The sequence below is a fragment of the Theropithecus gelada genome, chromosome 1 (genome assembly GCF_003255815.1).
Source record: "Theropithecus gelada isolate Dixy chromosome 1, Tgel_1.0, whole genome shotgun sequence".
NCBI lineage: Eukaryota > Metazoa > Chordata > Mammalia > Primates > Cercopithecidae > Theropithecus > Theropithecus gelada.
This window is the reverse complement of record NC_037668.1, coordinates 84,877,691-84,889,491: the sequence shown is the minus strand read 5'-3', so window position 1 is coordinate 84,889,491 and position 11,801 is coordinate 84,877,691. Positions and strand designations below refer to the sequence as shown.

At 42.8% G+C, this 11,801-nt stretch overlaps 1 protein-coding gene across 3 annotated transcripts in view; it reads left to right on the top strand.

Moving 5' to 3' along the window:
• The first annotated feature begins 1,299 nt into the window (after nucleotides 1–1,299).
• The window catches only part of C8B (complement C8 beta chain), a 37,083-nt gene continuing 26,581 nt past the window's right edge, over nucleotides 1,300–11,801 (top strand). The window contains exons 1-4 of one of the 3 annotated variants that reach the window (XM_025396705.1): nucleotides 1,300–1,584; nucleotides 7,495–7,651; nucleotides 8,014–8,142; nucleotides 10,768–10,909. In XM_025396705.1, the coding sequence (XP_025252490.1) occupies nucleotides 8,092–8,142; nucleotides 10,768–10,909 (193 nt within the window). In that variant the 5' untranslated portion in view covers nucleotides 1,300–1,584; nucleotides 7,495–7,651; nucleotides 8,014–8,091. Of the gene's footprint in view, nucleotides 1,585–3,429; nucleotides 3,657–7,494; nucleotides 7,652–8,013; nucleotides 8,143–10,767; nucleotides 10,910–11,801 lie in introns of all 3 variants that reach the window. The other 2 variants (XM_025396694.1, XM_025396683.1) reach the window with 2 other exon arrangements.

Below are 11,801 nucleotides of genomic sequence, written 5' to 3'. Positions count from 1 at the left end.
TGCAGGTTGGTTTTGTAAATGCCAGGTTGGTGCAGTTTGGACTTTAATATGTTGATTCTGGGGAGTCAGGGTTGGTTTTCAGGAAGGTAGGTTGGAGAATCTCAGTCATTTGCATCTTTTGGGATACAAGCAATAACAACAACACATATATATTTAGATAATTATTCTCATGTAGTGATTTCTTTTTGCTTTTTCTTTTTTTTTTTTTTTTTTTTTTTTTTTGAGATGCAGTCTCACTGCTGGAGTGAAGTGACGCGATCTCGGCTCACTGCAAGCTCCGCCTCCCAGGTTCACGCCATTCTCCTGCCTCAGCCTCCCGAGTAGCTGGGACCACAGGCGCCTACCACCACACCCAGCTAATTTCTTTTGTATTTTTAGTAGAGACGGGTTTTCACCATGTTAGCCAGTATGGTCTCGATCTCCTGACGTCGTGGTCCACCCGCCGCGGCCTCCCAAAATGTCATGTAGTTATTTCTATAATGCCTATTTGTTCAACATTTACACATTGGGTATTTGGTCTGACTCTCCCAACTGTGAGTGGTAAGTCGGCATAGTCCTAATTTTACATATGAGGAAACAGAATCAGAGACAGTCAATGAAAATATCAGCTCACTTGTAGAGAGAGCACATAGAATGTGCCAGGCAATGCTCAACATGTTTTGAATACTTAGATTTATTTAATCTTCACAACAACCCGGTGAGGTTGGAACTATTATTATCCCTGTTTTATAGATGAAGGAACTTAGGCCCAGAGAGGGTTAGTAATTTTCTCTGGCCACACAGCTGGTGAATCACACAGAAGCAATTTGAACTCAGGCAGATGGGCTCTGGAGCCCTACAACCTCTTACTGACTTGCTCAAAATCACGTAACTGGAAAGAGGCAAACATGGAATTCAAACCTTGGCCTGTCTGACTCCAAAGCCTGAATTCTACTAAGTAACAATAGCTTACATATCTGAGCACCCAACATAGGCCTGTTCTAATCATTTCCTTATATTAATTTGTTTAATTCTCACCACTTTGCAAGTAAGGAAAATGAGGCACAGAAGTAAAGCAACTTGCCCACAGTCCAAAGCTATTAGGTTGGTGCAAAAGTAATTGTGGCTTTTGCCATTTAAAGCAATGACAAAAACCGCAATTACTTTTGCACCAATCTGCTCAGTGACAGAGAATGTACTTGAACCCAGGCTGTCTGGACCTAGAGCCCACAGTCCTTGCAGCCTCACTAATAGCCTGTCCACTTAGCAGCTTACCCCAAAGTTATAGAGGAATAAACACCATCATGCTACAGATTTTTCATCATTGTGGTTGGTTTCCAGAGTGACAGGTAAGTTTTTGGTCTGTGCAAAGTCTGAGTTTCCAGTCACTAGTGGCTTTCTGTTTACTTTGCAGAGCTATTTGCTCTTGGGGACAGAAGCTGACAGTGCACTCACAGCACAGACTTGTCATGGGCCTAGCAGCCTCTGTGGCATCTCCTGTCACATTGGGAAAATGAAGAATTCCAGGACATCGGCGTGGAGGGCGCTGGTGGAGCTATTTCTTCTCTGTGCTGCCCTGGGCTGTCTCAGTTTGCCTGGCTCCAGGTAAGTGACAGTTACCAATAATTCGCTGATCAATAATATGACAGGGAAGGTGCAGCCACATGATGCTGACCATCTCTTTGTCGCATGTCTATTGAATGAGGAATGTCTCTTGAGGCAATTTGCATGCATCTGTTAACATACTATCATCAACCCTCTTCAAATTATTGTGGAACCAAGCGGCTGATTTCAACAAAAGTTCCTGTAAGAAACTGACATGTTTAAATGTATTTTGTCATGCTGAGAACAATAGGATATTTGTTCTGTATTCTGAACAAAGCCTCCATGTGATTCTTTATGAAAAAGAAAGTTTGTTACGTACAGAGGAAAAAAGAGCCAATTCATGAGATGATTTTAATAAATGAGATTGACCCACTCTACCTACTCATCAACCTCAAATCTTCAGATTCTCAGGTTCTTTCCCATCCCCCTCTTACACAAACACTTTCTCTCTCTCTCTCTCCCCCTCCTACAATGTTCCCAGCAGTTAAATGCTAACTGATTTGTTTCATTATTGTTAGTCTCCATTAATAGGGTGCAAAACAAGCTAAAGAGAATGTCTTAGTGGGAGCTCAAACTGGGGCTCCAGTGATAGAAGAGCCAGTGACGTAGCAATCTGGGGACGCTCTGTATGCATGAGAAACCCCTACCATGAGATGCTGAAGTGTGCATGTGTCCCCGGCCTCCATGTAAACACTCCTGTGGGAAGAGGGACTGTAATTCCATTCCTTTTACTTAGTCCAAAAATGAGATCTGAACAAACCTTTCACTTGGTGTGAGGAGTACCTCCTACCCATGGGACACAGCCTCTGGTCTCAGTTCTGTTGAGTTGCCAGTAGGAACCACAGCATGATGAGCATTCAGTCCCTATCCATTGGCCACTCAATAAGTAACAGCTATTAGGATGATCAAGAATCTCCATTTAGCCCAGAGAATAACTAAGCTGCCAAAACCTTCCTTGTGTGTACTGTGTGTACACAGAGAAGCATTCAAGACCCAAGAAAATGTCTCCAGAATGGAGGACTTAAGGGAACTGTAGCAAACCTATCTATAGCACTGTGCCCCTGGGTGGAGATTTCTGTTGGGCTCTGAGGATACAGAGATGAGCCTATGTTCTCACAAAGAATGCCGACATGTGAGCACATGCTGTGTGTACCATTGCAAGAGATGCCACAGGGGCAGCCAGCAAACAAGGAGGGAATGATCAGCTCCGTGGGTCATGGGGCCTGGAAAGGCTTCGAGAAGAGAGAGTGCTAGGACTGAATCTCTACAGGTGAGTGGGTGTTTGCCGAATGGCTAAGGGATTGAAAGGTGTGCCAGGTAGAGGGAGCAGCACAGGCAACTATGCATGAGTGTGAGAGAGCTGGCTTGCTCCTGAAGCTTCCAGACACTACAGTGGGCCTTGAGCACAGGTCCTGGCAGGGAGTTGAGAAGGATGAGATAGAGTAGGAGTGAGCAGGCATCAGGTCATGGGCAGAGTTAGGGGATGCAGGAGTACCAGCTAAGGAGCGTGAACCGTATCCTCGCCGCAATGCAATGGGAGGACATTGAAGGGTTGAAGCAAAGGAGTGACATGATCAAATTTATATATTAGGAAGTTCACTCTGAGGTAGGGAGTGGAGGGGCAAATGGTTGATTAGGGTGCAGCCTGAAAAATTGTATTTAATCGTCACCACAATGTCATGAGGTGACTGTAATCTCTCCTTCTTACTATGTAGGAGAACAAACTGATCCTCAGTGACAAGAAAAGATTCATGCATGTGTGGTGAGTCTCAAACCCTTACCTGAATCCAGGTATAGTTCTGACATCCACTCGTAATTCCCATGAGGCAGTCTCGAACACATCAGGTATTGGAATTCCATCCATGAAGTAAAAGAATAGCCTTTAGTTCTGGGACAGAAAATGCTGAGACCACCTTCGTATTGGCCAAGAGAGTTTTTTGCTTTTACTTACTCTTGTAATCAAGTCAGACAATGAAATCATAATCACTGTGTCATAAGATCTATCATTTATATATTGCCACTCCGTACCAGCCACTTGGAAACATTAGCTATAATCCTCACAGCTATTCCATGTAAGTGCTACTGTTTACCATTTCACAGAGAGGGAAACAGAAAACATAAGTGTCCCAAGGCTACCCACTTAACAAATAGCTAACTATGGATTCAAATCCAGTTTTGTTCAGGTCTCAGAATCCCTGCACTCTCTCTGCATCCTTCTGCTTCTCACTAATGCGTTGTCCCCTCCCTGCCCCAACCCACCCTCCAACCCCCACATTGTGTATCTGACTTGCTGGCCTCCCGTGCCATTTCTCCATCTCTGGGCCACACATTTGTTGCCTTGAGATGTTGCTTTAAATTTCATGTCTACCACAGCAAACAACAGAGAGAAGAGAAATTGAAAACCTGCCACCCAGAAGCTGCCCCTTCTAGCAAAGAAAAAGGATGCTGTTTGCAAAGGGGATGCAGCTGCTTAACAAATTGTGTGTGACAAGAAAGTTGTTGTGTCAGGGCATTTCTACCGAAAGCCAAAATATATTGACGCACCCCATCTATATAAGCTGATGGCTTGCAATTTACTGCTGACCCAATCCTGCTGTACTGGATGGATCCATCTTTATTTTGATCAGAGACGCCTGTTAGGAAGAGAGTGGGAGACCTGGGCCCGGTGAAATGTGTCCTAATGCTGGCTACAGCATTTTCTGCATCCCCAGGAAAGACACCTCCTTGCCAGTCCTTTAAGTAGAGGGGGCACATGTTCAAGGACCTGAGCAAGGGTGTTTACTGTAGCTCTATTTGCAATCGCAAAACACTGGGAAAATATAAATGTCCCTCAAAAGGAAAAGGAATAAAATAAATGCAATGCATGTCATATAATAGAACATCCAGAAAAAAGAAATGAACTAGATCTCTTTATGAATCAACATGGATAGGCTTCAGAAATGCAATGTCGATTAACAAAAGCAAGTTGTAGAATCGTATGTGTAAGTATGAATAAAGCACACACAAGCAATACTATAGATAGTCTATAGATGTCAAATTATTTAAAAGAGACTGGAAGGAAACACACCAAATTCATGGCAATAGCTCCTCTGGGGGTAAGGTGGGGGGAGCAAAATTGAGACTGCTGTAACATGCAGATGTCAAAATTAAAAATTAAAAAAAAAGACTTGAAGCAAGTGTACCAAAGTATGAACAGTTGCCAATCTGGATGTGAGTACATGGGTGTTTATTATATTATTTCTTGTACTTCTCTCAGCCTGTTTAATTTTTCAATGTTAAAAGCATACAGAGGATTTTTAATGACAGAAGTTTAGTCAGTAGGTCAAAATGTCCATCAGGTTTGTTCCTATAGAAATTCATAGGGGTGAAAGTCTTGTGTTGTTCCCACACACAGAGGCCCTGGTGGAGCCTAGAATTTATGTGGCTCCTCATTAGTCCCAGGAATTAAATGCAATTTAATGCTAGCCTTTCTTTCAGATTTGCATTTTGTAGTACTAATAAACCGCACACATTTCATCCGATGTAATTTACAAACATACTATTTATTCAGCTGATTACTTCATTATATTGCCACCTTGCATAATGAAAGTTGGGTGCAAAAATGAGAGATGTGGTAGATATAACTACTTTTTACCAAGTTCTTTCTGTAAGTGATCATCTTGCCCATTAATAGGCTTTCAAATCTCAGAGAGGAAAATAATTGTGACTCTTAATAGCTAGTGTGTACATTACTTATCCGCTCAGTCTCAACTGTGGCGCTGGAGTTGTCTTGGTTGCTAAAAACACAATGTAACTGTTTTGTAGTTGAAATAGGAAGAGGGTACCCTGCAGAGCTGTCAAATACATACTTAGGAGAAGCTAAATCACAGACAGTATTGTTTTGTCAAACTTGGTCAAATTAGTAGATAAGAACACATTCTGCAGCCCCCCACTGGTGTGCAGCATCCTGCCTCAAGTAACCATTTTAAAGTATCCACCTGTGGTTTCCAGTAGTCTTTGACCTTTCATTAAAGATCCAACTTTACTAGGCAATTGATTTTTGCTGGTCTCTGGGGCGGTCATGGACACGGATTTCACTGTAGTTAATATTATCCTCTTTTTAGGACTTTTGCCAAGTGAGAACATATTGTTAATGACCTTGTCGGGAGTGACATCCTGTGTATATGAGATGGTGAAAACTACGTGATGCTCTTCTCCCTAATGACTCAATCCTGGATATAGGAATGAAAGAGGCCTTACATAGAGGTTGGAAGAGATTGGTGGAGTCACTGCTGGCCCTGTTTCCTTCCAGGCAGCATGGGGCAACGGAAAAAGCCCATATATACTCCAGAGATTAACAGACCTTGGCTCAGATCCTAACACCACTGCACACCAGCTGCATGATGGTGGACGCGTCACTGTCTCTCTGGGCCACTTCACTCATCTGCCCAGGCGGCAGTGCTCCACAGCTGCCTTCCAGCATTGCTGTGAAAATAGGAGGAGGTAGCATGGGTGATGCTGGGCCACTGAGCACAGCCTTGACATGTCTGTCATAGGTGCTCAGCAAAACCTCTATTTCTTTTGTCTTCCCATCTCCTTTTGTGCCTTGGAAAGGAACACAAATTACAAAGAATCTTACAGTGTAATGCACTCTTTCATTTATAAGAAAAAATAAGAATCATCATACACTCTTCATATTATAGAGGAAGAAACTGAAGGCCCAGGCAAGTTAATTAGCATCCTCATTCATTCACTCATAACCCAATGTGCTCCAGGAAATGAACAAAAAGAATTGCCTTATCTCTGCTGGTGGTGCTGAGGTTTCCAAGAATAACTGTCCTTCACTCACTTCTCCTCTCAAGAACCATCTCTTCCTCTTCCACAGCTTTTCATGGTCAGATCTGTACCTAGCACAAATCTCTTATCCTGAGATCCAAGCCCATATAGGAACTATTTACTAAATGAGTCTCTGTAGGTGTTTCAGGACACCTGGAACTCAGTATGCCCCACCCGAAACTCACGTCTTCCCCATTTATCCATCATTTGCCATCCATTCCACATAAGAAATATCTCATACATTGGTTCTCCCCATCCTCTCTCCCCAACCATTGCCATGATTCAGGCTTATACCACTCGATGGGACTGCTGCTGCCAGTCTCCTCCTTGTTTCCCTACCACCAGGCTCTCCTGACTCCCACTGGACCTGCACAGCTTCAACCATGGGGCCTGCATGCTGGAAATCCTTGCCCTCTGGATAAAGTCCCATAGAGCTAGGACGTGAGACATGTTTCCCTTTTCCTATTCTGAGATAAACTGTGACTTCCAGAAGTCAGAACCTTGGTCTTATACCTCTAGGTATTCCCTGTAGCACAATACCCTGAATTAGTCCTCAGCAAATATTTCATAGACTCTTAACATGCACAGATACCTTAAAGACAATCTAGTCCAAACCTCTGATTTTCCAGAGGATGAAACAGAGGCCCAGAGATGGGGAGTAAATTGCTTAAGATCATATATCTAGCTGTGGTTGTGTTCCTTGCATAGCTGTAGCATTTTAGAGTTTATAGTGTTTTCCCATGTGCTATCATTTTTAATCCTAAAAATAGCCTTTGTGGCAGGTCTGATTATCCTCGTTATATAGATGAGAAAAGTGAAGCTCATACAGGTTAAAAAACCAGACCACAACCACTCAGCTGCTAATGGACTGTCTTCTGATCCAAGTTCAATACTCTTTTGATGAGAGCTAGCCATAATGTTAGGTGCTTACTACATGTTCAATAAATATTTGTTGGATTAATTATCTTGGAATGATAAACTAATAGCCTTGCACAAGTGAGCAAATATATATTTATTGAATGTACAAATAGATGGTTGGATGTATACTTAATTCCCTTCTGATATGTGACTCTCTTCTCTCATGGTGACTTTTAGAGGTGAAAGGCTACATTCCTTTGAGTCAAATGCAGTCAACAAGAGCTTTGCTAAGAGCCGACAGACGCGGAATGTGGATGTTACCCTGATGCCCATTGATTGTGAGCTGTCTAGTTGGTCCTCTTGGACCACATGTGACCCCTGTCAGAAGAAAAGGGTAAGCAACCAGGCCTGGGACAGCTCTAAGCCTCCAGGAGCCTTTGTCCCCAGCAAGATTGGCTGAGCCATTGTTAACAGTGCCTGGCACATAGTTGGCCCTCAATAAATGTCAGCTAACTTAATTAACACATCCTTTCCTTCCATGCTTCCAAGCAGCAATAAGTTCTTTCCTTTGGTTCTCCAGTGTTTTCCAAGCACACCCATCCTTTCTCACTCTACCAGCTTCCTAATTAGACTCTCTGCCTTGAACCTATTCTTTCAATAAATCTTTCACCATGAAACAGGGGAAGCAATCACAGTGTATGTCTGAGTTGTCTTTGCCCACTTGGAAACTATTCACAGTCTACCAATGACACTTAGGATCACGTCCAGGATCATGGTTTTCAAGGATCCCTATGACCTAATCTAGCTTATATCTTCAGCACACTGGACCCTTGTATGACTCTGGCCTTCACTCTCTCTGGGCATTTCTTCATGCTGCTTTCTCAGGTGGGGTGACTTTTCCCACTTCCTTCACTGGCTAACACCTATTCACAATTTGAAACTCTACTCAGGAGCTGCCTCTTTTGAGAAAGCTTTTTGACTCCTCCTCAGCCCTACCTCCAGTTGGATAAAGCAATCTTTTATGAGCTTCAATAGCTCCTTATTAATCTTGTATCCTAGCATTTATCACATCATGCTGCTTATTTTTCACCTTCACTAGACAGTGAACTTGTGAAGGCTGATTCAATTCTGCATCTTCAATGTGTAGACCAATATCTGGCACAGAATAGGTTTTTCATAAATGTGTGGTGTTTGATCTTGTTCTGTTTTCTGATATCTCTATAGGGAAGGGAAGGTTGTTGTTACACTTTCTGTTAAACAGGTAGATAAACAGGAAATCAGAGCAGGTAAGTGGCTTCTTGAGTTCACCTAGTAGTAAATGCAGGCCTCGAACTCAGGCCACTGTCCAGTGTTCCTTGTCTAGGGTTCTACCAGTGAACACACTCAGTTTCTGCAATATCTGTCATTCAACCTCCTTTGTCATAGAAGGGCTGACCCAGGATCCTAGTTCTGAGAACAATAGATATGCCAGAGAAAAGAGAATGGTTGCTATTTCCCCAGATCCTTGAGAAACCAAATCAGCCATGGGCTTAGACTCTAAAGAGGCTGTGGAAGTAGGCCCAGGACAATCACACAGTTAATTGGATCAATGGAGAGAGCCAAGCAGGATATTCAGTTCCCAAAGTAGGTTTTATTGCTGAAGTTATCAGCATTGATCCAATTATCTGGATAATTGCTTCATCTGCACCATAAACTAGGAAGACTCAGCATGACTCAGCCTGGCAGCCAGAGCTCCTCTCTCAGAAACTGCTGCAGACATTCCCTCAGCTGGTCATCATCCCTGTCTGCAGGGTCACTGGCTGGGGGCTCAGCAAAGCCCCTCAAGTCAGATTGGGTGATGTATTTCCTCCATCACTTCCACACTCCTCGAGCCCGCTTTGCCTTTGGAGCCTGGAGCTTTTTAGTCTTTTTTTTTTTTTTTTTCCTCCCGTAGTGTTCTCTGCAAGCCTTGTCCCTGTCCTGACAGGCTCTGCCTTCCAGAAAGAATGACCCTCTGCAAGTACAAAGGGCATGGGTGAATGGTTATCTACATTTCTTTTTTTGGATTTCCAAGGGCCAAGTATAGATGTCATACAAGTAATAACTATGCCTCATTAATGTCATCCTGCAAAGCAGGGGCTGCTATCCTGGCTTGCCTCCTGTGCTCTTTTGTTTACTAAAATCTTGACTGCACCTAACATTTGGAATTCACCCAAATCTGATCACTTTCTTCCTCTGAAGAAGTTTCTCATTGCCCCAGGATAAAATCCTGTAATCACTTTCCCAAGGCCTGGAGGGCCCTGTGTTATCTGCTCTTGTCTATGTCTCCCTGTCACTCTGGCCACTCTCCTACTTGTGCTCTTCTATCCAGCCACGATGAATCTTTTTAATGTTTTGTGGAACACGGGATGCCTTCTCTAGTCCTCTCAGCTTTGATCTAGGAATTTCCTCCACCCATATCACTCTTCTGTGCCCCACTCTCACCAGTTCTTCACACCTGCCAGACATTCCTACTCAACCATCAAGTTTCAGCTGAGGTGTCACTTAGTTCTTCCAAAGCCTTCCACTTGGGCTTCTCCTAAGTTTGCATGGGGGACTCCCGATGAGCGTACAGAGCACTCTGCCTCCCCTGTCATGGCACTCATTGCACTGTGCTGCAACTGCCTGGGGCCCAACTCCAGCATCTGTGACCTCCTTGAGAACAGGCTAGGGGATACAATTACCAGTAAAATTGACCAAACAAGCAAGCAACAATAACACCTACCTTTTTCAACACTGGGTGGCTTAATCATTTTGGAATAAATGAATAAGATGGTAGAGATATAGCAATATTGGCTGCTAAAAAGCAATAATAAAGAAAAACAAGTCCAAGAAATCGAATGCCTACTATATATCCAACAACATAATGAAATTATATAATTTAAACTTCACAACTGAACATTTAGATGATTCATGATCCCTATTTTACAGATGGGTAAATTGAGATTCATAAAGATTAAGTAATCTGCCCGATATCACATGACTATAAAGTATCAGAGTCAGTTGTAGCTCCAAAGCCCATGTTTTTGCATTTATAATATACTGATGTCTTCAGGAATAAAGGGGAATACCTGAATCAACCCAGTAGAGTAATTAAGCTGAGAGATAATTTATTTTGTGTTATTGAACTGGCTACATGAGTCCATTTACTAATCTTTGACTCCAGAGTCCATGGAGTCAGCATGGGCTGACTTTCCCACATTCAGCAAATCTTGACTGATCACTGCAGAAGCAGAGATCAAGGCCAAGGTCTCTGCCCTCAGAGAGCTCACAGACTAATTGAAGAAACCATCTGGCAAACAGCCAATCACAACATAGCTCCTTAAGTGTATATAATGGGGGGAGCACAAGGGGCTGGGGGAATGATAATCAGACATTTCAATGCTCTTGTGGAGCCCAAATCCTGGCTCAAGACCCATTTACACAGAGTATCCCTCAGCTCCTGAGATCTGAGGCTCTGCTCTTGGTTCACCTGGCTCCTCTCTACTACAGTACAGGTATGCCTACTTGCTCCGGCCCTCTCAGTTCCATGGGGAACCGTGCAACTTCTCTGACAAGGAAGTTGAAGACTGTGTTACCAACAGACCATGCAGAAGTCAAGTGCGATGTGAAGGCTTTGTATGTGCACAGACAGGTATAAATCAACGTAGGAGTAAGAGGGGAAAACCTGAAATGAGATAATGGTTCTTGATGACCAAGGGACAGGCCATGTCTAGTGATCAAGATCAGGGTCATGGGGCAGCTCAGGAGGCCTCCTTGTCCTACAATCTCTGACCTCCTTTCACATGTATTATGTTATTAAAATCACCTTATAATGTAGGTGCTATGATTATCCTCATTATACACCTTAAAAATCGAGACTTGAAGAGGTTACTTCTTCATATAGCAGGTAAGTGGAAAAGCTTCTATTGGCAATTTGAGAATTCAGATTACATTCATTGACATTAAAGACATAAAAATTATGTGTGCTGGAGTCAGAAATCTTGGGTTGAGTCGTATTTTGACTTTGTGACTAGGAGAAGTCCCTTAACCTTTCTGCATTTTGGCTCTCTCAAATGAAAATTAGGGATGATGTGAATACCTTACAAGTCTGTTATAAGCATCAAGTGACATCATAGCTATGAGAGCTCTTTGTAGACTGTTGGCTCCCCTAGCTCTCTCAGAGGTCTGGGGTTAAGTAGAATGTGACAAAATCTAGAACGGTTACAGAGGGCCGTTAGCGTCATTTATCTCTGATAAATCTTTAGAAAGATATTTCCTGTCATTTGCATTTCTGCATCACTAAGTCCAAGATGATCCCTAATCCATGATATACCCAGTAAAAATTATTGTTTATAAAAAGGAAGAAAAGAAAAAAGGACAGATGGATAGATTGACAGAAGGAAGGAAGGTAGGAAGGAAGGAGTACACAAATGAATAATCACCTGCTGCAAAACTAAATAAACACAACTTTTCAGTTCATTCAGAGAATCCAAGCAAACAGATGCTTCTCTATTTCTCCGTCTCCAGCAAAAATGAGAGTATTT